Source organism: Pezoporus flaviventris, unplaced genomic scaffold, assembly GCF_033815535.1.
Source record: "Pezoporus flaviventris isolate CSIRO_AGI_PZ_B2104156 unplaced genomic scaffold, CSIRO_AGI_Pfla_v1 ptg000001l, whole genome shotgun sequence".
Lineage (NCBI taxonomy): Eukaryota > Metazoa > Chordata > Aves > Psittaciformes > Psittacidae > Pezoporus > Pezoporus flaviventris.
In genome coordinates, this window is record NW_026892549.1 from 53,627 (window position 1) to 79,008 (window position 25,382).

Here is a 25,382-nt window from a genome sequence, read left to right on the forward strand (position 1 = left end):
CCCGGGGTACGTCACTGCAGGAGGGTGATGCACCTCTGGGTGCAACCTGGTGTCACCCGCTGCCAGGGGTCCTGGGACACCCTGGGACAGGAGGGTGGCAGGGGGGCTGCGGGCTCCCCCCAGCCCTGGTGCTGGGGAGGGTGTCCTGAGGGGGTGCAGAAGGGTCCCTTCTGTCTGCCACTTCCCCTTCACTCTGGGTGAAGCTTTTGCAACCTCGCTTCCTCCCCGAGCAGCATAAAGCGGGCTGTGGAAGGAAGGGGTGCCAGGAGGTTGCACGGCAGCAGCCTCAGGTGAGAGCCCCTCTGGCTGGCCTGGTGACCCTCGGTGCCGGAGCCCTCTGGGGGTGACGCTTGGATTCATCCCGTGCCCCAGAGTTTCCTAGTGAGAACTAGCTTGGGACCAGGAGAAGACCCCAGATTTGGGGACAGCAAGGGCAGCAAGCGGTGAGTCCCTAGGGTGCTCCACTGGAGACCGGGGCTGTCCTCAGGCTTTGTTGGCTACCCAGCACTCAGCTGAGATCCCTCACACGTGGAGTGGGCTGGTCTGGGGGCCAGGGTGGGCTGCTCTGGCTACCTGAGGGGCTGCCTGCTGTGGGGCAGCGGGAGGTGGTGGGTGGGAGCCACCAGGGCTGTGCTTGGGGCTCATCTGGGTTGCAGAACCCCTATGGTCCCCATGGACATCAACCATGCGTGCCCCAGGGTAAAGTGCCTGCTCCCATTTCCTCGCATGGAGAACACATCCCCATGCCATATCCCTCCTTCCTATGCCATATCCCTCCTTCCTCGAATCCTTTGGGGACCCCCAAGGCCACCCCAGCATCCCACCAACTCTTCTGGAGTCAGGAAGGGAAATGGGGTGCTGCTTGTTTCCCCAGCCAGGCCATCTGCAGGGCATCTGTGGGTGGGGAGTGCCTGGTCCCAGAGGAACCGCTGGGATTTTGGAGTGGGGAGGCAGAAAGAAGCAGCCAAAAATAACTTTAGGGGAAGCTCTGGTGTCCGGTTCTACCCCACGTCTGCAGCAGTCCTGCTTGGGAGGACCTTCCCCCATCGTCACTGGCAGTGTTCCCAGATGTGGTCCTCTGGGATGTTGGGGTATCACCATCCCAGGATCACCATCCTGGGACCGCCACTGGAATGGGGCTGGCAGAACCAGGGATTTTTCTGGGCAGGGGCACCTGCCCAGCTGCAGCAGGGAATTTCTGCTGGGCAGAAGGAGAAACGTGGTCCCAGGAAGGGTTTGGGCTCAGACAGGGCCAGCTTGGGACCAGAGACCCTCCAGTACTGTGGAGACTCAGCACCCCCAAGCAGCACTGGCATTGCCAAGCTCTGCAGGGGCTTGGGGGCTCAGAAATGGGGCAGATGAGTGAAACTAGAGTGAAATGTGAGCCCAGATCCATACTGGGAGAAGGCTGAAACTCAATGGTCTTTGAGGAGGCAGGGACAGAGCAGGATGTCCTACGTGAGAAGACAAGAAGAGCTACTCTCACCTGTGATTTCCCCATCACGGCTTAGTGCAGGAGACACTGGCACGTACAGCACCACCCAGCTGAGAACAGGAAAACCAGAGACATGAAGTATTTCCAAAGCTGCCTGCAAAGGGTGACACGGCCTTCCGTCTGGGTCGTGAAACTACTCATGCTGTGGCAGGATTCAGGGGAAGTGGAAGAAGGGTGTGAAACGACCTTCAGACCTTCTCAAGTGCTGCCTGCTCTGGCCACCGCGACCGCAGTCTTGCTGCTAGCTGGGATGGCAGGAGGGGCAGCTGCAGCGGCGATGATCAAGGGGATGGAGAGGCTGGAGGGATCCAGAGGTGCTTGAAGGACTTTTGAGATGCCCAAAAACCTCAGAGGGTCTTGAAGGACCTACACAAATCAGGGGATCCAGGGATGCTGGAGGGACCAGGTGATTCCTGGAAGGACATGATGGCTGCATGGAACCCCCCCAAACCCAAGGAGAGGTGGCCAGTCTGTGGGGGAACCTCTTCTTCCATGGGAGACAAGGAAAGGACAGGGTTGAGGTGTCTGGGGAGTGCTGGGGGTGTTGTACAAGTGGGCATATGAGGGACAGTGTCCATCTGCAGTGTCATTACCTGGCACATCATTGTTATAGTGGAATGATGGAGGGGGGTTTCTCACTGGCTGGGAGGGGACCTGGCAGGCAACAGGGATGCCAAGAGCACCCGGAGACACTGTCACCACTGGCCCACACCAGCTCCCCCTCCCCTTTGTGCTGCTTTGTGCTCCACAGACAAAATGGAATCGTACTCCTTCAGTGGGGATTTATCCAAGTTCCTCTCCTTCTACAACTACACCTATGACTACAGCACAGCCATGCCCGACACTGCTATCTTCTCTGCCCCGTGCCGGCCTGACACCTCCGTTCTCAACAAGTACCTGGTGGTGGTGATCTACTGCCTCGTCTTCATCCTCAGCGTGGTGGGGAACGGGCTGGTGGTGCTGGTGGTGAACTCCAGCCACACCAGCCGCTCTGTCACCGACGTCTACCTGCTCAACCTCGCTGTGGCAGACCTGCTCTTTGCCTTCAGCCTGCCCCTCTGGGCTGCCTATCGAGCCCACGAGTGGGTCTTTGGCACCGTGATGTGCAAAGCCATCTCCGTGCTGCAGGAGGCCAACTTCTACAGTGGCATCCTGCTGCTGGCCTGCATTAGTGTGGACCGCTACCTGGCCATTGTCTATGCCACCCGGCCCGCCACCGAGAAGAGGCACTGGGTGAAGTTTGTTTGCTTGGGCATCTGGGTCTTCTCTGTGCTGCTTTCCCTGCCTGTGCTGCTCTTCCGTGAAGCTTTCACTTCTCCCAACAATGGCACCGTGTGCTACGAGAGCATCGGCAACGAGGACACAACCAAGTGGCGCGTGGTGCTGCGGGTCCTGCCGCAGACCTTCGGCTTTGCCCTGCCCCTCCTGGTGATGCTCTTCTGCTATGGTGTCACCATCCACACCCTCCTGCAGACCAAGAATGCACAGAAGCAGCGGGCCATGAGGGTCATCTTTGCCGTGGTGCTGGTCTTCCTCATCTGCTGGCTGCCTTACAACATCACGCTGGTGAGCGACACTCTCATGAGGACACAAGCCATCGCTGAGACCTGTGAGCGAAGGAATCGCATTGACACAGCCCTCTCCGTCACACAGGTCCTGGGCTTCTCCCACAGCTGCATTAACCCCATTATCTACGCCTTTATCGGGCAGAAGTTTCGCAACAGCTTCCTCAAGATCTTGGCACAGCGTGGGCTCATCAGCAAGGATGCTGTGACCCGCTATGGCCGCGCCTCCTACGCCTCCACCTCTGGCAACACCTCCACCACCCTCTGAGCCCTGCTGGGGCCCAACCCTCGTGGCTCCCAGCAGTTCCCAGCACCTCACATCCACCAGCATTCGCAGACAGCCCTCAAGATGCAGGTGGCAATGCCATGGGGATGGGCAGGGCCACCACTGGATGCTGGAACCTGGCTGGAAAGGGGCTTGTGCAATGAGGCAGTACAACCCCTCTGCCAGGGGAGTGATGCCAAGCGCTGCCCACTGTGCCCGCTCAGGGGCGGAGCCTGTGACTTCTGGGATTCTGCGCCCTTGCTGTGGGGATGGTGTTTGCGGCCAATGGCCATCCAGCAATAAAGGAGTTGGTGGGTTGGTCACCCAGACCGGGCTCCCTTTTGCCAAAGGGAGGGAAGTGCTGCAATGGGGCCAGAGCACATCTCTGGGAACGGTGGGTCCTGGGCTGCCCACCTCAGTGCCAAAGCAGTGGTGCCAGCTGAGCGTGGTGGGGTGTGGGTAACCCCACTTCCAGGCCAGGGGAAGGGCTGTCGCACAAGAAGCTATTGCAGTAGGTTCAGCATCCTACATGATCCCAGAGGTCTCTATCCCTGCAGCCACCCAGCCATGTCCTGGCACATCTCTGGTGCAGGGGTCTCTGTGCAGCATTTGTCCCACCTGGGGACAAAACCTCCGCCTTACTGATCCCGATCTGAGCCCCAGTGAAGCAAATCACTGCAAGGTTCCTGGGCAGCCCCTTGCTGAGACCAAGACAGCTCTGTGACCCCTGCCTGAAGAGGGCCAGCACCCGGAACACTCCCTGCTCCCCTCCACCCCCCCGATGCTGCAGTGACAGGACATCATTGTGCAAAAGGCTGGGAACTTCTACCTTACACAACCGTGATGTTTCTACTCTGGCTTGGGCAACTGGGGCTGGCACCAGAGTAGGGTAGAGTGGCTGAAGAGAGGGCTGAGACCCTACTGGGGTCACCCCTGCCACCCTGTATACCAGGCATTAGGGTGCCTGTACCAGCCTGCCCAAGCATCTCTGCACAGGAGTCCTGTCCTGCTCCTCCATAGTGCCTGATTCAGGCTCCTGGGGGTCCTTAACTGTGGAAGCATCAGTGGGTGCCAGCTGTATGCTGGCTCATGGGTGGGTATGGGGTTCCCCCCAGCACCCACGTGGGGAGCCCTGGGGATTCAGGGCAGGGCAGGGACAGCCCATCACCTTTGCACCTGGAAAACGCTTGCCCAAGTGGTTCCTTGCAGCATGGCAGGAAGCCAGGGTTATTGGCCAAGAGTTGTGTCCGCTGCCCACTGCTGCTTCCCCGTGTGGGATGGGGCAGATGCCAACTTAGCCTGGCTGCAGCTGGAATGCCCCTTATGGGGATAGTCCTCCCTCGGGAGGGCTTGGACACCTCCATGCTGTTCATTCATCTGTCGACGACCAATAGATAACACAGGAGTCACAGGGGTAGCAGGAGTGTGTTCTCTTCTGTGCAGACCAGCCACAAGAAAGACACATCTCAACCTGGGAAGTCAGGCAGCCGGACCTGCCTGCAGGCCCTGGGCACTTTGGTCCCCAGCAAGTCGGAGAGGAGACAGTCAGGGCAGGGGGTATCCCAGGCCCAGTGTGAGGGTTGCAGTCCTGACTCATACAGCCTGTGAGTGCCTTTGCTGGTAGCAAAGCAGGCAGCAGCGTCCCTGCTTGCCCACGTCCACAGAACATGCGTGGCATACCTTACCCTGGCATAACCTGCCGAGAGAGCAGGCAGTGAGAGCCGTGCCATGCCAGTGTCACCCCCAGTGCCCCCCCATTGCCCACCTGCAGTTGTACCGCCGGGAGAGGAGGTGGAAATCCTTGTGGCAGCGGGCGCACAGCCCTGCATCGCGGGGTGCTGTGCTGGGCATTGCAGTGTTGATGCCCTCTGTCTTCTGCCACAGGGCATCCTTCTCCCTGTGAGAGAGCACAGGTCAGCTCTGGCAGGAGCATGCCTGGTGGGGGTTCATAAACATGCCCTGACACCCCAGACCCAAGGTGGTGAGCAGGATTCGCCTGAGCTCTGGTGCCCTCCTCTGGGCAAAAGGGTTTGTTCGGGCCTCCTGCCCGTGCATGGTTCCACACGTGTGGGGTACCCGGGACTCTCACCGCAGCAGCTCCAGCAGCCGCCCCTTCATGTCCCGGATGAGTTCCTGCTGCCGTGCCTGCTCCGCACCACGTGTGGCCTCCCGCTCCAGAGCCTCTCGCTGCGCCCGCTGCAGAGCCGATGCCCAGCGCTCGCCATCCTGCCGGGCCCTGGTGCAGAGCAGGGGGGAGACGGTGCCCCTGTCCCTCAGCTGGCTGTCTCTCCATCCATCCGTTCATACCTCTCTCTCTCCCTTTATCTGCTGACCATCCATCCCCAAACTGGCTCCCTACCCCCACAGCCACCTTACCATCTGCTGGGACATCCATCCATACATCTACCAGTTGTTCATCTGCCCTCTGGACTTCTGCCCATCCACGCCTCCATTTCTCCATCCACTTGTCCCGCATTCATCCCTCCATCCCTCTGTGTACCCACACATCAATTTATTCACTCCGAATTCATCCCTCCATCCACCCTTCCATCCCTTTGCCCATCTATTTGCCCCAGATGAATTACTCCATCCTTCCACCGATGAGTCCCCAGATTGACTCCTCCCTCCAGCCCTCCTTCCCCATATCCTTCCCTCCTTCCCCTGCCCATCCCCAGGGGCTGCTCCCCTGGGTTCAAGTGTGGCATCATGGAGGGTAGCAGGGGAAAGCCTATGATGGGTGGAGATGGGGTGGTGGGTGCAGGGGTTCCATGCCCAACCTGCTGAGCTGCTCCTGCAGCTGGGCCACCTCTTGCCTCTTGGCCTGGAGCTGCTGCTGGCTCTGCCAGGCCTCCTCCCGCACTGCTGCGGCCAGGGTGGCCAAGCGCTGTGGGAGAGGAGAGGCTCAGCCATGGCTCCCCCACCCCTCGTCCCTGTAGGGTCCCCTCAGGCTTGTCCATACCATGGCCATGCTGATGGCTGTGCTGGGCTCCCCCTCTGCCTGTTGTTCTGGCAGGGACTCCTGGGGACCACAGGCGATCTCTAGTGCCCGCTGCAGCACCTCTTCCATGGCAGCCACCTCATCTGGGGCACCGGCATCCTTTGGCATGTCCATTTGTCCCACTGCTGCCAGTGCCGCCTGGCATTCCCGCAGGTGCGAGGACACCGCTGCAACCTCTGCCTGTGCCGTGGCCAGCTGGGCACCCTGCTCCTCTGCCACCTCCCGCCAGACCCGTGCCTCCTCCTGTGCTTGCGCCAGCGCCCCCGATCCCCCCGCTCCCACCGCCGCCGCCAGTGCCTGTCCCAGGAAGGTGTTGGTGTCCCGCAGAGCCTCGGCCTCACGTGCCAGCAGCCGGGCCCGCCGTGCGCTGCCCTCCTCCTGCCGCCTGTGCCGCCTCTCCTCCCGTGCCAGCCGCATTGCCAGTGCCTGGGACGATGCCTTCCACTGCTCCAGCTCAGCCCGCAGCTGGGACACCAGTGCCCACAGGGACTCCTCTGTCCCACCCGGCTGCCTGGGCTCTGGTGGCAGGGAGCCCAGCGCGCACCCTGTGCTGGGTGGTGGTGATGCGCTGGAATCCCTGTTGCCATCAGACTGGGGTGCTTTGCCCGCGCTGTTTGTGTCCTCCAGCTCCTCTGCATCCACGTTTTCCATCTCCTCCTCATCCTTGTCCAACTCCGCTTCATCATCTTCTTCCACATCCTCCTCTACTTCCACATCCTTCTTCACATTTACCTCCACGTCCTCCACGTCCTCCTCATCCACCACCTCCTTCTCATCCTCCACCTCCTTCTCATCCTCCTCAAATTCCTTTCCATCCTCCTCTTCCACATCCTGCTCTAATGTCACATCCAAATCCCATTCCACCTCCTCATCTTCATCCTTCTCCACCTCATCTTCCTCTTCCACATCCTTCTTCCCTTCCATTCCCTCCACATTCCCTTCCATATCCTCCACCTCTACACTGCCTGCCCCCAGGGCAGCCAAGGTGGGTGAACACGGGTAGGCTGGCACCTTACAGGGTGCCGTGGTGAAATGGGCGATGCCATCAGGCCATCCATGCATCCTGGTGTCAGTATCATCTGCCTGTGGGGCTGTCTTTGCCAGGCTGCTCCCAGTCACCAAGCTGGGTCGTACCAGTGTCCTAGAGGGGACATGGGTTTCAGGTCCACCAGGTCACCCTCAGGGTGAGCAGGGCACTGACCCCCTCCCTCAGGGCTCCCTGGGCACAGCCAGCCTTTGGGGATGGAGAGGGCAGAAGGGCTGGTTATACCGGGTGGCTCCTGGTGACAGGGGACCAGGGTTGCTGTGTGTTTGTGCATGCACACATGGCATCTTTGAAGGCACAGGCACGGTGTGTGCATGCTGGCACAGGTGTCTGTTCCTACCCATGGCCACATATGGAGGGCTGGTACAGCTGCAGTGCCACATGGGCCTGTGTGCTGCTCTTCTATGCTGAGTCCCGGTACCCCTCATGACCCTGTCACCCCCAATGCCCCTGGTGCCTTCCACATCCCCAGGCTCACTCAGAGAACATGGGCCAGGCAGTGTCCAGGTCATCTCTGCACAGGGCCAGGTGGAAGGTGACACAGTCCAGCTCGTACAGGCTGCCCAGGATCTCTGCCCGGTGCTGGGGGCTCAGAAAGGGGCTGCGGGCGTAGTACCACTCACTGCAACCACAAACAGGATCATGCAGCCCTTTGTAACCCTGAGGGGGCACACATGCCTGCAGCACCCTTGACAATTGGGTGCTGCGACTGATGCCACGATGAGCATCCCATCCCCATGCCCCTGCTCTCACCAAAGGCTCTCGGGGTCAAGAAGGCAGAGCTGCAGGGACTCTGCCAGCTGCTGGTGCACCAGACAGTACCGCAGGAAGGCTCGGCCCCTGCCCACTGGGGTCTTCAGCTGGGGAGAGAAGAGGTCATCCAGCCCTGCCATGCCAGTCTGCTCCCCACACGCCTCCCCCCCAACAGTCCATGAAGGGAGGAAGAGGGTCTCCAGGGCCAGGACACCCACTGGGGGCAGTGGGAACCCCAGGGGGGAGAAAACCCTTTGTAGCACTGCTATGTGAATCATAGAATCACTGAATGGTTTGGGTTGGAAAGGACCTTCCTTGGATCATCCAGTTCCAACCCCTCTGTCATTGGCAGGGATACCTTCCACTAGAGCAGGTTGCTCTAAGCCCTGTCCAACCTGGCCTTGAACACTGGCAGGGATGGAACAGCCACAGCTTCCTTGGGCAGCCTGTTCCAGTGCCTCACCACCCTCACAGTAAAGAACTTCTTCCTTATATCCTCAGTGCCCAAGTGTGTGTACACCCCCAAACAAGAAGAGGCAGCCGCATTTGTGTGTGCCCACCTTGTCCAGGGAGGTGACGAAGCGAATGCCCTCATGCTCCTGCCGGCGCTGTGCCAGGCCCTGGCACAAGAAGTCCCAATAGTCCTTGCGCTGCCCAAAGAAGCTCTTCTTTTCCTTGAGGTCAAACTGGCAGAGATACAAGCTTGGGCTTGCTTGTTTGGGGGTGTTCCCCATCCCCCCAGTCTGTACCTGTGGGGCTGGGATCCAGCCAGCTACCCCAGCCAGGACAGTGTCCTCTGGCTGTCCCTTCTGGGCTGGCTCTGTGCCTCAGTTCCCCTTTTGCAGCATGTGCAATTACACATAGAATCATAGAATGGTTTGTGTTGGAAAGGACCTTAAGATTATCAAGTTCCAGTCCCTCTGCCATGGACTGGGACACCTCACACTAAACCATGTCACCCAAGGCTCTGTCCAACCTGGCCTTGAACACCGCCAGGGATGGAGCATTCACAACCTCCTTGGGCAACCCATTCCAGTGCCTCACCACACTTACAGTAAAGAACTTCTTCCTTAGATCCAATCTAAACTTCCTCTGTTTAAGTTTTAACCTGTTACCCCTTGTCCTATCACTACAGTCCTTAATGAATAGTCCATCCGCAGCATCCTTACAGGCCCCCTTCAGATATTGGAAGGCTGCTATGAGGTCTCCACGCAGCCTTCTCTTCTCCAGGCTGAACAGCCCCAACTTTCTCAGCCTATCTTCATATGGGAGGTGCGCCAGTCCCCTGATCATCCTCGTGGCCCTCCTCTGGACTTGTTTCAAGGAGGACACATGTGGACGTGGGTGATCCTGGTCTGATTGCTTGCCTGGCTGGGGGTGCCCAGGGCTGGATAATGCCAGCTGGGATCATTCCAATCCATGGAACAGCCAGCATAGGGTCCCCTCTGCCCTCAGCTGTGACACAGGGGAAACTGAGGGCAGGGAGCAGTGGGCACAGGGGAGCGGAGGTACCTGGAGGAGGAACTCCAGCTGGGCACAGAGGCTGTGCAGCTCCCGGCTCCCATCTGTCACTGGCAGGTTCTGCTCCCTGTAGCAGTGGTTCAGTTCAGCCACAGTCCCTGTGGGATGGCAGGGCTGAGCTGGCAGTGCCTTGCCCAGGCAGCGGGCACCCTGCTCCATCCCACACCTCCCACCACATCCTGGCTCCCGGCCCGGGGATTTCTGACAGCGGGTGAAAGAGGAACCTGCCATGGGGTAAAATGGGGGAGCAGGGGAGGGAATGGCACCCACCAGGGCTGGCAGCAGTGGCATGTGCTGCCCATGGTCTGGGTGTGAGGAGGGACCTGGCATGGTCAGTGTGAGATGTGCCATGCAGGGGACAGGCTGGCAGGGGACACGCTGGCAGGGGACAGACTGGCACACTTACTTTGCAGGTCCTTGATGATGCGGTTGAGTTCCCCATCCGCTGCCATGGCTGTCCCTGGGGGTCTGCAAAGGCAGGGGCAGCAACAAAAGGCTCCAGGCTGACAGTCACCCGGCACCCCAAACTCTTCCCCAAGGACAGGGTCTGTCCCTCCAGCTCCATCCCAGAGCTGCCTTACTGTTCAGGTAAGGGGGGGGGGGCTCAGGCACCCCCTTTCCCTGCCTGTCTCCTCCATTTACATGGGGCAGGGGGTATGGGGTGTGCAAAGGTGCCCTATCCTGTATCCCTTTAGTTGTCCATGTGCCCTGTCCCAAAATGCCTCCAGGCTCTGTCCCACACTGTGCCCAGCCTCTGTTCCCATTCCTTGGGGGGGGCCTCCCAGGATTCAGGATATGGGTTGGCGCTAGGGAAGCACTGCCTTTGTTTCTGCTCTCAATTCCCTCACTCACACCGCAACCAGCGATGGGGGCTCCTGGGGGGTGGGGTGGGAAAGGGGGGCACACAGCCCCCATCATGCAGCCTCCCAAACTGAGCTTCCCCCAGGGCAGAGCCCCTTGGCACAGCATGCTGCCTGCGGGGCTGGCACAGGGTTTGGAGTGCTGTGGGGGGCACAGTGCAGTGGGGTGGTTTTGAGGGGTGGCACCCCGGAGACAGGGCTAGAGACAGTGCCCATGGAGGTGGCAGGTCTGGGGCTTGACACTGCAGGTGGTGGCTGGGCACAGGGCTGGGGGAGCATACATGTGTGTGCATGGGGGTTTGTGCTGCAGGGGGTGTGTGCCCTCACAGGAGTGTGTGTGCAGAAGCGTGCCCAAGCATGCTCAAGAGTGTGCGAGTGTCCTTTGTCCCTGCCACGGCATAGCAGGAGATTCCAGTTGCCTGGGTTCCCATCCCGGTGCCCTTGGGTGACCTTGGACAAGCAATCTTCCAACCTGCCCCCCTGCCCCTGCCTCAGTGTCCCTGTGAGGAAGAGCCCCTTACCTGTGCCCAGGAGCTGTGGGGTGCCCCGAGGTGCTCGCTGGGTGCTGGGGTGACCCTGGTGTGTCCCTGCGCCCGCCTGCTTCTCCTTTTGTACCTTGGCCAAGAGGAAGTGTGGAAGGTCGGGGGAGGAGAGGGGGCTGCAGGAGCCACCCCCCTTCTGCCTCACATCACATCAGGCACTGCAGCTTGGCCCATGGCACCCAGCTCCCTCATTAGTGGGTGCCAGCTTTGGGAAGGGGGTCAGTGAGGCTGGTCCCCCTGTGCAGCCGTTGCTTATATCCCTTCTGGGATGCAGTGCAAGGCTTGGGGGGACCCTGATGCCCTCCCCTGGGAATGGGGCTTGGGAATGCTTTGAGGGACACCCTGCAGTTTTGGGGAGGGGGGTCCAGGCCCCATACCCAGCTAACAGCAACCAACAGCAGCCCTGGGGTGGCAGCAGATCCTGGCACAGAGGACGATCACCATGACGAGCTGCAGCCCACCCCAGCAAGGCCCACAGACCCCCAGCCATCTGCCCCGACATGGGAGCTGTGCCCAGAGCTCAGCTGCAAACTTTTCCTGAGGTACCCTGGGCAAGACTCCCTGCCTCCCCTTGCTATCTGTGCCTGCGGGTCCTCAGCACCGCAGTACCCCTCCACTACTGTGCCTGTCCCACTTTGCTCTGCCAGCCCTGTCCTATGGGCTCCTTCTGGGCTGGGGACTAAACCCCCGGGGACGAGGTGGACAGGGGTGATGCCAGCTCACCCCACTAGTGCCGGGCATGGGGACTCACTACCATTCTGCTCCCCGCCACCATCCTGTTTGGTGGATGCCTCCAGTGATGCCCAGCTGCCCCCACATCTTGCCCCCCACCATACCCCACCTTGCAGCACCTACCTGTGTAATGAGGGCCTGGGGGACACTCGACTCCCCCAGGCAAGGCCGATGCTCGGCACCAAAGTGAAAGTAGGAAGTGATGCTGAGTGGGAGCCTGCGCCTCCCCGCATCCTCCTGGTGCCTGGAGAGGGGGGTGTTGGGCTGTGGGGTGCCCCTGAATAGCCAAGGGCATGGAGGGAGCTGGTGGCAGTGCTTGGGGTGACCCCAGTCTCCTCAGCGCCCTCTTTTGCCCATGCCATCCTTCAATGCATGGTGCTGTGAGCTCCATGAGCTCAGCACCCCACATTGGATCGGGGCGGTTGGACAGGGTGTTCGGGGGGGAGCAGAGCATCACAACACTGTGCTGGGGGCAGGGGGGGATGCATATGTGTGTGCGTGCACGTGTGCGACTGCATGTATGTGCAGGCTATAGGGGTGCATGTGTACATGCAAGCCATATACATGTAGTGGGCATGAGGCTAAACAGGGCACCTGTGTGTGTACGCACACACACGTGTCTGCCCGTGGGTGCACCCACCTGCCAGCTCTGTCTGCCCCACACCAGGCACCCCACCAGCAGGACCGTGACACAACAGCCTGGCAGTGGGGTCCCCTGTCCCTGCTCCATCCAAGGGCTGGGGTGGTGGTGGGGGCTGCTGGGGGGATAAGATGCCTGCCTGTCCTTGGCGCGGGTGCAATTCAATTAATGAGGCCTGGCCCTGGTTCAGTGCAGCAAATAAAGCTAATGGCCCTGCACAGGCCTGGTGATGCCCAGCCGGGGGGGGCGGGGGCCATCTGCTAATTAAATGGGGGTGAGGGACCATGGAGCCAGCAGTGATGTCACCTCCCTGGTGCTTCGGCTGGGGGAGCTGTACCTGAGCACCCCCTGCCCACCAAGTCCTCTGCCAGCCCCTGGGTGCCAAGCAGGATTGGGGGACAGCCATGAGGTGTGTGGGACCCCCAAACTCCCTGCCCCCCTCTTTGGTGCTGCCGTTCGTTAGGAGCCATCCCGAGGCAAATGTAATTAGTGTCCAGGCCTGGCACTGCCGCTGCCCACGCTTGGCACCGGCAGCTGCCCCATGGGGATGGATCCTTGCCCGGCATCATGGTGGCATCACAGGGGCACATGGAGGGGCTGCTGCCAGACCACCTTTGGCAAAACCCCAATGGATGTGTGGAGTGTGTGTAGGGGGGTCCCCAGTGCACCCCGTCGCCCTGCCCTGTGTGAACTCCATGGTGGGGTAGGGGTGCCCAGGGCCATGTAGGGGTGTCCTGCAGTAAGGGGTTCCCCTGGGTAACACTGTGCCCACAGCATGGTGCATCAGCCAGACACCCGCTGAGGGGCAGGCTAGGTCAGGGGGGTCCCTGAATGTGTCCTCAAGCTCTTGGGAAGGGGAGAGGCTTGGTAGGATGCCAGGGGGCTGGCAGAGGGGCAGGGAAGCTCTCCCCCCACCCCCCGTCCATGTGTAGGCACTGCCATTTAGAGTTTGGGGTAGGCATGAGCTGCCGGAGGGAAATTGAGGCAGGGTCGGGATAGGGGTTGAGGGTTGAACTGCAATGGAGAATGCACAGGCGTCTGGGTTTCTCCGCCCCAAAACAGAGGGGGCTGGAGAGGGGGGCACTGTCCGGCATCCACCCCAGGGGATGCTGTGCCCCGGAGTGCAGGCTGGTGAGTCCGGAGGGTGCCGAGCCCCGAGCCCCGTGTGCGAGGCGAGGGGGGGGGGGGGGAGGGGGGGGGGAGCAGGAGGAGAAGGAGGAGGAGGGGGAGGAGGAGGAGGGGGAGCGTGGCGGAGCTGGCTCCCACCCAAGCACTGCAGGACATGGGCGGGCACGGTGCTCCCTGCCTGGCTGCCAGCGCGCAGGCGACGCTGGGGGACCGGAGGGGGGGACAGGGCCCGGTGGGACCGCAGACCCCCAGCCCATCGCCGCACGGCCCCGTGCCCACCGCCGGGCACCTTCTGGGCACTGCCCGGGCACCGGAGCTTGTTGCAGTCGGGCCGGAGGGGGGACACGGCTGGGTTTGGCCGCCACCCCGAGCGTGGCCCGGGGGGGTCGGCCGCTGCACACACACTCCCCCCCACCCTCCCGCGGGGTGACCCCTGGCAGGGGCACCATGACCCGGCTGAGCTGGTGCTTTGCCACCTTGGTCAGCTGGGGGAAGTCCTTGGTGTCCTGCCTCCTGCCCCTCCGCGCCTGCCGCCACCGGGAGGTAAGCGGGCACCGCCGGACACGGCGTTACGGTTAGGGTCTGCATGGGGGGCACGGAGATGGGGTGAGCTCCGGGTGTGCGGGGGGTTGGGGTAGAGGCTGGAGCTGGCCCTGCCTGCTGCGGGCAGTGGGGGGGTTAAACCGTGCCTGTGCATGCCAGGGTGCCGGGCATGTTCTTTGTCCCTCCTTGTGTTCCCCTCAGTGTGTCACTGGGACCCCCACTCCCCGCAAACCTGCACCTGCGGGCCCCTGCAGTGCCTGGCTGGAGGGGATCCACTGGGATCGCTGTACAGTGCTTCATGCAAAGGGATCTGCTGGGATATCTGTGCCCTTACAGAGTAAGCGGAGAGGTGGGGGTGTCCCCGTGCTGTAGCACCCACAATGGGGCACCCGTGTGCCCAGTCTGAGGGGATTTGTGTACTAATAAAGCACCTGGCATGAGAGATCCCTGTGTCCATAAAGAGCCCAGCCTGGGGGATCCCTCCGTCCATAAGCACCAGGCACCGGGGACCTCTATGCCTGTGAAGTGCTCAGTCTGTGTGAGATCCCTGTGCCAAAAAATGTGCCCGGCATATGGGATCCCCATGCCCGTAAGCACCCAATGAGGGGCATCTCTGTGCCCATCAGCACCTCTTGTATGTGGGATGCCTGTGGCAGGGGACTGCCCCACAGTGGGACAGATCCCTGTGCTCCTGCAGTGCCCACCATGGGGACCCATCCTGCCCTGCCACCTGTGCCAGGGAAACTGAGGCAAGGAGGGGAGAAGCTGGTGGAGGGTGCTGGGCTCCCTCTGCGCCACCCTCACTTGGTTCCTTAACCTTTGGGAAGCTGCCCTGTGCCTGGCAGGGTGGCATGGGCCGCTCCGGCTGCACTGTGCCAGCAAAGTGGGTGCCAAAGCCACCGCTGGGCAGTGCCGGGGGAGTGTCACTGCAGGGTGGTGACAGGCCAGGGACCCAGCTTGGAGACTGGAGGACAGAGAAGCCCCTGGCTGCTCAGGGACCCCAGCGGGTGCCAGGAACACAGGACGGTGAGCTGCTGGGGGCACAGGGGAGGTGAGGGGCACTGGTGAGGTGTGGGCTGGCTGTTGTGTGGTGCCAGGTCCATCCCTGCGTCCATGTGTCCCTGATGCGGGAGTGAGAACAGGGACTCACGGGGGTGTGTAACACACGTGTGCCCGTGCATGTGTTCATGAGCACGCAGATGTGGCTGGGGTGAGACTGTGTAGCAGCTTGCACAAGCGTGAGTGCACAGCAGGTCCCCGGGGAGGTGCCATGGGGTGCATGTCCCGGCATGGGTGCCTGTGTGCTGGGTGCAGTAGCTGTGCAGAACCCTGTTAGAGGGGTGTCCCCCAGCCCTACCCATGCACAGACATGGGTACCTGCACATGCCTGACATGGGCTGTATGTGTGATGCAGATGAATGTGCCCTGGTGTGTACGTGGGGTTGCGTGTGTGTGAGGTGTGCATGTCCCCTGTGCATGCAAGGGCAGTATGGGGATAGTCCTGATGGAAGCTGGTGTGGGGGCCTTGGGGACGTGGAGATGCTGGGACGGGGGGACACATAGGATTCCTAAGAAAGCTGGCCTTCACTTGGGGTATGTGCCCACATCACTGGTACCCATGGGGGGGACTGGGCTACGTGCCCTGTTGGTGCACCTCTGCTGAGAAAACGAGCCCTAAAAGATGCCCACGGGCAGTATCCCTCTTGCATGACCCTTGTCTCTGCCCTTCTGAGGGGCCCAGGCTTGTCACGGCAGTGAATGGGAGGGGGTGATTTATGGGGGGGTGGGGACAATCATCTCTACTGGGGCTTTCATTGTGGGCAGTAATGAGCCTGATTAATGAGGGTTGTAATTATGGGGGGGGGGAATAGGGTTGTAGGGTGTGCATGGACAGGCTTTCCCTGCCTATTTGGTGCTGTGAGCAGGATCAGGTCCCCCAGCCTTCCCCATCCCCTAAACTGGCTGTCATGGGAGGCAGGAGTGCTGTTCCCATCTGTCCCCTGTCTCAGCTGGAACATCCCCACAGGGGTACCTCTGCCATAGGCCGGATGGGCACAGCAGAGTGGTGGGGTGGAGGGTGGTGAGAAAGGGATATTTTAGAGAGGGGCTGCTGCATTTTGGGGGGGGGGGGGGTGTTCAGATATGGAAAGGGCAGTGTTTGAGATGGGCAGCTCCCCCCAGCCCACCCTGCCCTTCGTCTCTGGGCTGGCAGTGGGATGCAGAGTACAGATGGGAAACTGAGGCATGGGGAAGATGGGGATTACAGTACCCGCGTCCCTGCCGTCCCTATGCCAGCCATGCTCGTCCTGCTAGCGTGTCCTTCCCCCCCAGCGCGTCCCTCAGCCTGACTCACACCCTCATGGTCACGACCGGCTGAGCACAAGTTTCCAGGCTGGAGCTGGAGTCAGCGCTGGAGGCGGGGGGGAGGACCCTGTGCCGCGCTGCCAAGCCCCCCAAGAGGTGCTGGGGTATCCTGCTGCCAAATCCATCCCTGTCAGGGCCGCGGGCTGCCAAGCCGCGCTGCATCCCGCCTGGAGGCTGTCCCCCCTCACTGGGGCCCCCCAGCTCGGCGCATGGATGTCCACCGATCCCTCCCCGTCTCCCATTCCGGGACCACCCAGGGGACACAGCTGGGGATGGGGGGGGAGAACGCCCCTTTCCGCAAGATCCGCTGGAGACCGGAGGAGGGATGGGGATGAGGTGGGTGGCGGGTGCTCCCTGGGTCAGCGGAGGAAATGGATCCCAAATGTGTGTGCGAGGGAGAGGAGGAACGGGACAGGCAAAGCCCCTCTTCGGCCCCGCCAGTTCCGCATCCTTCTTGCTGGGGTGGGAGGTCCTGGCCGCCCGCCGGGGACACCTCTGCTGGAGTCCCGATGGGCGCTGTGGGGGTCAAGGTGGGGGGGGGGAGTTGCAAAGGCACCCCCCTTCTCCCCTGGCTGGAGGGCGGTGTGGGGCCTGGGGGGCGGAGCTGGCGGGCGGAGCGAGGGGCCGGGGGGGTTCGGCCGGCCGCGGGGCCGCGCTGCGGGCAGCATGACCGGGCTCTGCCTCTCTTGCCTGCTCTGGGTACGGCCCGCCGCGCCCGCACCGGGGGGCACCGGGGGTGGGCCGGGCAGCAGAACAGTGGGGCCCGGCAACGTTGTCCTGGAGCGGGGTTGGTGGACGGGGCGGACGGAGCGGCGGGGACCAGGACGGAGCGGGGCAGTTTGCGCCGGCACGGGCGGGCTGAAGCGGGGGAAAACGGTGGTGCTGCACCGGTACCTGGACCGGGACAGGCTCTGGGGGAACCGGGGCCGAGCGGAGACTGGTAGGGACGGCCGGTCACTGGAGCGCGGCTGGGGGGACCCGACGGGGAGCAGGGCCGGCAGGAGTCCCGGGAACTGGGGAGAGCAGAGCCGAGCGAGACCCAGCCCGGGAGAGCGGCGGCAGTGGGCACCAGGGAGTGAACGAAAGAGAGGCCGGGATGGGATGCGGGACAGAGATACTGGACTAGGGGGTGTCTGTGGAGGAGGTGTGGGGCTGGAGATGGAGAGAGTGGGGGCAGAACCCCCACGACGCCCAGGCCGTGGCACCGGCCAGGGTTCCCCGCCATTCCCTGGTGTTGAGGCTCTGCTTCTCCACTGGAGCGGAGGGAAATTGGCAAACGGGGGGATCTAGTTAGTACTGGCGCTTTGGGGCTCTGTCTTTACCTTTGCTCCCCCTCATCACCAGGGCGAGAAGGTGAGCCAGGCTGCAGAGTGGTGCAGAGTGATGGGTGAGCCTGAGCCCATAGGGCTGAACCCAGGTGTCCCAGTGCCCCCACACCCACCGTGGCTTTGCAGCCTCATGGGAACTGGGTGTCCCAGTTACCCCCCCTGCTGCACCTCTCTGCAGTGCTGGGCAATGAACCCAGGCCTCTTGGCTCCTGATGAATTTGGCTTCCCTCCCCAGTGCCTCTTCCAGCCCAGGACACCTGGGTCCCCTTCCAGCCTCCTTGGGTCTGAGTGCTGGGGGGCCTGTGGCCAGGGATGTCCATGCCCATCCTCACTCCTCCTGCACCTCATGGGAGCCGATCTCTGGAGATGGATACCTATCCATGAGTACCCAGGTGGCATTCCCAAGAGGCCGCCCATTTCCCCCATGTATCCTCCCAGCAGTTCCCAGTCCTGGGGGAATGAGGCTAACTGGGGTTCTGCCAGTATGGCACTGGGACAAGGGTGTTTCATGGGATGGGCTGGTTTCCTGGCTGGTGGGGTGGCACTGGCTGGGCAGGGTTGAGCAGCAGAAAGTTGGGGCTGTAAAGCTGGGTGCTCAGTCAGCAGGCCTCCGGCATGGGGATGGTGTTGGCAATGGGACAAGCAGAGGGGGCTCTGTGGGGTGGGAACGGAGGGGGTAGCTCTTTCCCTAGTGAGGATAATTGCTGTTAATGAAGCAGGCCCATGCTAATGTGTGGCATGCTAACAGAGAAGAGTGGGGTGTACGTGCATGGGGGACATGTTGGCATCCCAGGGCATCCTGTCCGGGGGTCCCTGGGAGCAGGGGGCAAGGCTTGTTCCCGGGGCACCCTGCAGCAAAGATGCTGCTTTACATATGTAAACGAGCTCATGGCATCGTTAGGCCTTGCTGTCACCCAGCAACTGCAGCGTGGGAGCCCCCGGCCCAGGGAGCTTTTCCCACGGCTGCCGGATGGGTGACGACCCGCCTGTGCACACACATGTGCATGGTGTGTATGCACCCAGCTGTGTGCACCTCTGTCCCCCAGAGTGTGGTACAAGTGCTGGGGGCTGCCGAGGGACCAGTGGGAGCAGGTTCCCTGGGCAAGAGGGGCTTGCACACGTGTGTACAAACCCGTGTGAGCGTGCACACAGTTGCACGTGCACCTGCATGTGGGAACACAGAAATATTTCCACGTGTCTGCTGCTGCTGTGGCTGGCAGGGATGTGCACGCTCACACATACTTACACATAGGTGTGCACATACACCTTGACACATGCACCGCGTGTAGCACACACAGCGCCATCACAGCCCTGAGGGTGTTTGCACACGTGAAGGCATGTGGTGCACATGTGCGGCCCTTCTGCCTCTCCTTGCACGCACTGGGGAAACTGAGGCAGGAAGGTGTTTTTTTTTGGGGGGGGGGCACCGAGCACCTTCACACTTTGACACCATCCGCCTTGGCTCTGGTGTGCTGCAGAGGCTGGAATAGAGCAGAGCGCCTGGGCGAGGGGGGGGCGCTGGGCCTCTGCTTAATCTCATTAGTCTTGGCATGAAAAGGCGGATTTACGAGGGCTCACATCTTCATCTGGCAGCGGGCGGGCGGGCAGGCTGCCAGGGAGCACGCTCTTCCCCCTCAACAGCCGGCCAGGGTCGGGATGGGGACTGGCTGCCCGCAGCCTCCCTGCGCGAGCACACGCACACCCCTGCACCTGCGCACGCTCGGACCCGCGCGGTGCTCGCTCCCGCAGCATCGGCCTCGCCGTGCCCTGGGCTCTGCCGGGCCGCCCGCGCTCAGGGGGCACCGCACCGCGGTCACACACCGCGCACGCGGAGCCCGCGCCAGGACACGCGGTGGCGCTGGGACACGGCTCCCCGCGCGGGCACCTGCGCGCACGCGCTCCTGTCTGCGCACGCTCGCAGCGGCACACCCCTGCACGTGCAGGGACGCCTTTTCGCACGTGCGTTCCCGCGCGCGCACGAGCACGCGCACCCGTCCGTGCGCACGCGCCCTCCCGGCCTGCTGGCGTGCGCGCTGCCCGCCAGGGGGCGGCAGAGACTATTTAAAGGGGCCGCGGAAGTCGGGGCCGGGGGTTCGCTGCCCCCTGGCCAGCCGGGGACAAGCCTAGGATCGCCCCATCCCACCCTGCCGTGACCATCGCCTCAGGGCCCCGGGCCATGGGGTGCAGGGGCAAACATGTTTCTTCCCATGGGGGGGGATGGAGAATGACCCCCCCCCCGGCAGAGGGAAACTGAGGCAGGGCCGAGGACCTGGGTCCATGCCACCTTTATCTCACTGACAAAGTCTCGTGTCACTTCTCCCAGCCCCAGGACCTGGAGGCTCCCCCAGAGCACACTTTTGAGATGACGAGCTTCAAGAAGGTGAAGGCATGCGGGATCTGCCGGCAGGCCATCACGCGCCAGGGCAGCACCTGCCGAGGTGAGCTGGAGGCTTGGACACACGTGTGGCAAAGGGGGTGTACTGGGGGGGTTGCAGGACATCAGGGGATACGCTTGTGTGCCTGCATGTACAGCTGCATGCACGAGGATGTGAAGGTGGGAACATGTACTTGTGCCAACCTGCGCGCATTTACATGTGCCTGCAAGTGTTAGAGGGAAGCACGTGAATGTGCAAGAGCATATGTGGTGCCTTTGCAGGTGGGAGGGTGGCTGGGAGGCAACGGTGGCCCATGGAGGCATGTGTGCATGTAGCTGTGTGTCAGTGCATGTGTGTGCAGTGAGTGTGCAACAGTTGCTGCATGAGTGTGCACACACATGCAGGTCTGTGTGCACAGATGGGTGCTCACACCCTGTGCCAGGCGCGCTGCTCGTGGTGCCCGGTGGGACACAGGCGGTGCTGCGGCCCCTCGCACGTGTACCGTGCTGCTGAGCCCCGTGTGAGGGACGACGGGCGGAAACATCACAGGCTGCGGGAACAATGCGGCTTCCTGGACCGCAGGAAACAGCCCCAAGGGGCGACAGGGCCTGCGGGGCAGCTGTGGCCACAGCTGTGCTGCATGGGGACCCTTGTGTCCCCTGGGGATAGGACATGTGGCTTTGCAGGGCTGCCTGGATGGTGTGGCAGTGCCCTGTGTTTGTGTGTGTCTCTGGCCTGCAGTGACCATGTGCATGTGCTGTTCTCTGCAGGGGTACGGGCACAAGCGTGCAACAGAGGCAGGCGGGCAGGAGGTGGCATGGGCACTGGCAGCACCCCCGCAGCACTCTTGTGCATACCAGTGCACATGCAAGGCCTTGTGTGACGTGTGCATGCACGGCTCTCCCTTCATGCCGTTCGCTCCTAGTCACTGGGGGTTGCACCCGCGTGCTCCCTGGCACGCTGCGCACTGAGGGGGGGATGGTTTGTCCATGCTGGTGTGTGCCCAAGTGCCGTATGCATGTGCATGTGATGCTGTGCCAGTGCCACCCAGCATGTGCATGCACTTGCGCGAGACATGGGCATCCACGTACATGTCCCAGCAGCCTGTGCCCAGTGCCAAGGTGCTGCATGCCCTGCAGCATAGGGTGACACCACCCGTCCTGCCCTGCACGTGGGGTGCCCTGGGGCTGCCTCCAGCAACGCTTCCTCTCCTGCCTCCTCTAACCTTCTCTCCCCTCTTCCTCCTGCAGGCTGCAAGCTCTCCTGCCACACCAAGTGCCAAGCCAAGGTAAGGCTGGCACCATGAGGCATTCCCATCCGTGCCCGGGACATAAGGGACTTGAAGGGGGGATGCCATGGTCCATATGCTAGCTGAGTCCACTGGATGGGCACCCAGATGGGCTGGTGTCACCAGTGGGTGAGGCTGACAGTGCCATCCTGCTGCCTGGCACGTGATGGCATGTGCCCATTCAGGAACAAGGCTGGGTTTTGGGGTGCAGCCCTGCTCAGAGGGGGCTGGCAGGGATCTATGCCCCAGCATCTGGAGCTGGTGCCCTTTGTCAGGGTGGGTGCTGCTGCATGTGGGTGCCATGCGCTGTGGCTGAGCGCTGCCGCTGCATGCACGCAGGCTGAGCACATCTTGGGATACCCAGCGCCGCCGCAGGCGGATCTCTCTGGCAGACAGGAGCGGAGCTGAGGATGCCCAGTGGTGGTGTCTGCCTGTCCGGCTGCTGGGCCAGCGGAGAGGAACCCTACGGCAACCCAGGTTCTCCGGGGAGCTGGAGGTGGGACAGCACCTGCTGCTGTGCTGCTGGGGCAGGGGAGGCTGCACATTCCCAAATCCACAGGGAGGCATGTGTGCCAGCCGGCTTGGGGCTGGCATCTCGGGTGGGAAGAGGCTGGTGTGCCCCGGGCAGGCTGTGTGGGCTGGGACATGCCCGTGCCCGTGCCCATGCCTGTACCTGGCTGGGCAAGGAGGGAGAGGAAAGGTCTGGGGGGGTTCAGGGAGGTGTCCTGGGGGACAGGCATGTGTTAGGCTTTGCAGGGTGCTGCAGTGTGGGGGAGCACTGAGCCGTGGCTGGGCTGGAGGAGGAGGTGGGGACACAGTGGGCACATGCCTGGCGCCCTGGGCCCTGAGCAGGCAGGGCAGAGGTGGCTGGGAGACTCGGTGGGGCTGTGCCAGCCCTGGGGACCATGTGTGCCAACCCTAGGGACCTTGCGCCACCCCAGGGAACCCCATGTCATCTTGGGGACCCTTTGCCATCCTAGGACCCTGTGCCAGCCTTGGCACCCTGTGGCACCATAGTGACCCTGTGCCAAAGATGCCTGGGGGCTGAGGCCAGAGGAGGAAGTTTGCTTTGCGCTGTGGGGAGAGGTGAGGGGGTATAGGATGAGGGGATGCCCACATTACGGCAGGCAGTGGCCGGGAGCTTCTGCCAGTGATTTCCAGGCAGGAGGGAGTGTCGGGAAGCGCATGCATCTGGGTGTGTTCCCGGTGGGGATTCTCTGATGTCTGATATGGGGTTGTGAACCATGAGGTTGCTCACACAGGGGTCCCAGCATATAGGTAGCCTGCGTGCAGGGGCAGCCTGTGGTTCACTCCAGCAGCCGGCTGCAATTAATTAGCCTCCATCACCCTTCCCACGCTTGCTGGAAGCTGCAGCCCCCTCTGTGGGGCTGGCTAGCTGAGCGGTGTGCTGCTGGGGGGGGGGGTACATGCATGGGGCCAGGGCCAGGGGCCTTCCGCAGAGCTCCTTTGGGCCAGCGCCCAGGGAGGGGCTCCTCCGGCTGGGCAAGCATCCAGCTGACTCACACACTGGCTTGTTATTACAGGGTCTCTGGGGAGGGTGAGTGTGGGGAGGGGGCTTGGCACTGAGCAGAAATGGCCTCTTGTATACCTGGAGCCCCTCACGTTTAACCCCTGCACCCCCAGGATACTTTGAAGCGGGAAGGTGGGCTCACCTCCAAACTGCTGGCAGCTGCACCCCAAAGGGCATCCTCTTTCTGCCGTGAACATGCTGCCGAGGTCCTGGTGTTCCCCCGTCTAGTGGCTGCTGACCCTGGAGCTTGTCCTACAATGCTGTTGGCAGCATCTTCCTTTTGGTCCCCATCTTTACCCCATTGGGACCTGCCCTGACCCCTTGTTCTGTCCCTCCTGGCTGTCCCCCAGCAAAGCTGGCTCCTGGCTTGGGTGGGGGGAAGACCCCACTTATCCCATATGGATGGGGTATGGTGGGAGAGGGGAGAGGGGAGAGATAGGGGTGTCTGTAATGGGGGCTGGCGAGGTGTGGGGGGCTGGTGAGGTGTGAGGGGCTGTACAGGGGATGATGGTGCGGGGTGCCATGGGGTATCTGGGGTGTGATGGGGATATCTGGGGTAGCACTGGGGTGTGTGTGGAGACACCAGGGAGGTTTTGGGGTGCTGGGGCATGCTGTGTCCCCAAGGAGGCAGTCACTGGGCAGAGCTGTGACAGGGGAGGCAGGACCTGTGCCCTGGCAGTGATCTGCACATCTCGAGGTCCTCCCTGCTTAAGGAACAGTGGCAGGGCCAGCACTGGGACCCATGCCCTGCAGTGGCAGTGGTGCTGGCAGGATGCCGGGCTCTGGGGGGGGGGCAGGGCAGCCGCATACACATCAGCTGGGAAGCACGACGCTGTTCCCATGCCCATGTAAGGCCCTTCTCATGCTCGGTGCCTCTGCTCAGGGATTTTTCTTTGCTTAGCAAACTTCCCACCCTCTGAGGAGGACGGATGGATGGACACTGGTGTGTATCTGATCCGCTGAGCCTGCCCCCTTCTTCCCTCCCTGCACTGAAACTGCCTGCCCAAAACGGGGAGGGGTGCAGCTTCCTTTCAAAAGTGGGGAAACTGAGTCACGGGGCCTTGTCTGGGGACAGGCAGAGATGGGGACGTGGTGTTGGGTGCAGTGCTTTCTGTGGCAGTGGTCAAGTGTGGGTGAGCCTGTGTGTGGGCATGTGGTGGCACTGCCCTCCCAGCCAAGATGTTGGGAGGAGCCCGAGGATGCTCCAAATTGTGGAGCAAAGGAAGTGCTGGGGGTGTCCCCATCCCCTGGGATTCACTCACTCACTGTGGCTGGATTTTGCCATGATGCTACTTGGAGAAGCTGAGAACAGACTGGGGATGATGCTTCTCCCTGTGGCAGGAGCTCGCCTGCTGATGGCTGGTTTGGCTGGGGACAGGGAGAGCTGCGGTGTTTGGCTGCCGAACTGGCTGGCCACTGCCGGTGGGTGGTTCTGGGAAGTGGCGGCTGTGCCAGCCCCTGGGCCTGGCAGGGCTCCAGCCTGCCCCACTTGCCCCATACCACACTGGGGCCCATAGCTTCTGGGGAAGCAGGGATGTCAGGGTATGCCAACGGGGAAACTGAGGCACAGCACATAGAGTGGGGCTGGGGCGTCTGCGGGCTGCCTTGTCCCCCAGTGTCTCTCCTGGGAAGCTGACAGTAGCACTGGAGCCATACTGGGATGCTGGGCTATGTGTGTGAGTATGTGTGTGCTCCTGCAAGTGTGTGAGAGTGCATGCGTGTGCCTGAACATGAATGTGTTTGCACGACCATGCATGTACGCATGTGTGCATGTACACGTGTGTGCAGATCAAGTATGCTTGCAGATGCGCACATGTATGTGAGCCTGCAGGGTATGCACGTGCGTGCAAGCACATCCATGTGTGTGCACAAGTGTGCTTGCACATGGTTGTGTGGTCACATGTGTGTGCTCCCAGGTCCGAACCATCCATCCCCACTGGCCCTGTGCCAGGCCCAGCTTGTTTTTCAAGTGCCCCCCTGCGATGGGACTCCAGAGGGGTTGTTTGTCCATCATTAAACCAGGGGCTGGAGCGGGGCCAGGGCTGGGCAGCCAGGCGCAGTGCCTGCAGAGCCAATGGGCCCTTCCTTGGTGGTAGGGGATTGCAGTGGGTGGGCACAGGGTGGTGATGAAAGGGATGTGTGTCTCCTGCCCTCAGTGGGGAACCCCCACCAGTAAAGCGAGTCAGAGCCAGAAGGGGAAACCGAGGCAGGGGGTGGTTGGACCCTTCTGGGCAGGCTTGACTCATGGTGATGGGTACCCTCCAGCTTGTGCCATGGCCAGAGGCCCGGGCAGTGCCGGAGGCAAGTCCAAGTGGGGGGGCATGGCAGTGCCAGGAACAGGGGCTGTAGGGAGGGGACATTCATGACCCAGCTTGTGCTAGGGACCATGTCCTGTCCCTGCTCACTATC

The 25,382-nt window shown here is 62.0% G+C and overlaps 3 protein-coding genes across 12 annotated transcripts in view; 2 read left to right on the forward strand and 1 right to left on the reverse strand.

Moving 5' to 3' along the window:
• Positions 1-222: 222 nt before the first annotated feature.
• On the forward strand, positions 223-3,646 carry LOC133271044 (C-X-C chemokine receptor type 2-like). The gene is made up of 2 exons (XM_061456827.1): positions 223-443; positions 2,247-3,646. The coding sequence occupies exon 2, from the start codon at positions 2,252-2,254 to the stop codon at positions 3,326-3,328; it is 1,077 nt and encodes a 358-aa protein (XP_061312811.1). The 5' UTR covers positions 223-443; positions 2,247-2,251; the 3' UTR covers positions 3,329-3,646.
• A 794-nt stretch (positions 3,647-4,440) lies between these two features.
• RUFY4 (RUN and FYVE domain containing 4) lies at positions 4,441-11,112 on the reverse strand. 2 transcript variants are annotated; one of them, XM_061456612.1, is made up of 11 exons: positions 11,024-11,112; positions 10,049-10,110; positions 9,634-9,740; positions 8,682-8,807; positions 8,122-8,228; positions 7,847-7,990; positions 6,285-7,464; positions 6,103-6,209; positions 5,415-5,561; positions 5,091-5,260; positions 4,441-5,021 (listed from the first exon to the last, which is right to left on the reverse strand). In XM_061456612.1, the coding sequence occupies exons 2-11, from the start codon at positions 10,092-10,094 to the stop codon at positions 4,792-4,794; spliced, it is 2,364 nt and encodes a 787-aa protein (XP_061312596.1). In that variant the 5' UTR covers positions 10,095-10,110; positions 11,024-11,112; the 3' UTR covers positions 4,441-4,791. The 2 variants fall into 2 exon arrangements, with proteins under 2 accessions (XP_061312596.1, XP_061312682.1); XM_061456698.1 differs by having other exon boundaries at positions 4,783-5,021; positions 5,091-5,222.
• Positions 11,113-13,974: 2,862 nt separating this feature from the next.
• The window catches only part of TNS1 (tensin 1), a 68,626-nt gene continuing 57,218 nt past the window's right edge, over positions 13,975-25,382 (forward strand). For 3 of the 9 annotated variants that reach the window (XM_061456958.1, XM_061457248.1, XM_061457042.1), the window contains exons 1-3: positions 13,975-14,087; positions 20,103-20,217; positions 21,405-21,442. In XM_061456958.1, coding sequence (XP_061312942.1) covers positions 13,992-14,087; positions 20,103-20,217; positions 21,405-21,442 — 249 coding nt within the window. In that variant the 5' untranslated portion in view covers positions 13,975-13,991. Of the gene's footprint in view, positions 14,088-17,102; positions 17,151-20,102; positions 20,218-21,404; positions 21,443-25,382 lie in introns of those variants that run through there. The other 6 variants (XM_061457203.1, XM_061457322.1, XM_061457745.1 and 3 more) reach the window with 3 other exon arrangements.

What these genes read in the sequence shown, in the direction of transcription:
- RUFY4 (XM_061456612.1), bottom strand. Translation starts at nt 10,094, where the DNA reads ATGGCAGCGGATGGGGAACTCAACCGCATCATCAAGGACCTGCAAA. An exon ending in CATCATCAAGGACCTGCAAA is followed by an intron (nt 9,741 to 10,048) that starts GTAAGTGTGCCA and finishes GCCATCCCACAG; the next exon opens with GGACTGTGGCTGAACTGAAC. An exon ending in TCCCGGCGGTACAACTGCAG is followed by an intron (nt 5,022 to 5,090) that starts GTGGGCAATGGG and finishes CTCTCTCGGCAG; the next exon opens with GTTATGCCAGGGTAAGGTAT.
- LOC133271044 (XM_061456827.1), top strand. Translation starts at nt 2,252, where the DNA reads ATGGAATCGTACTCCTTCAGTGGGGATTTATCCAAGTTCCTCTCCTTC.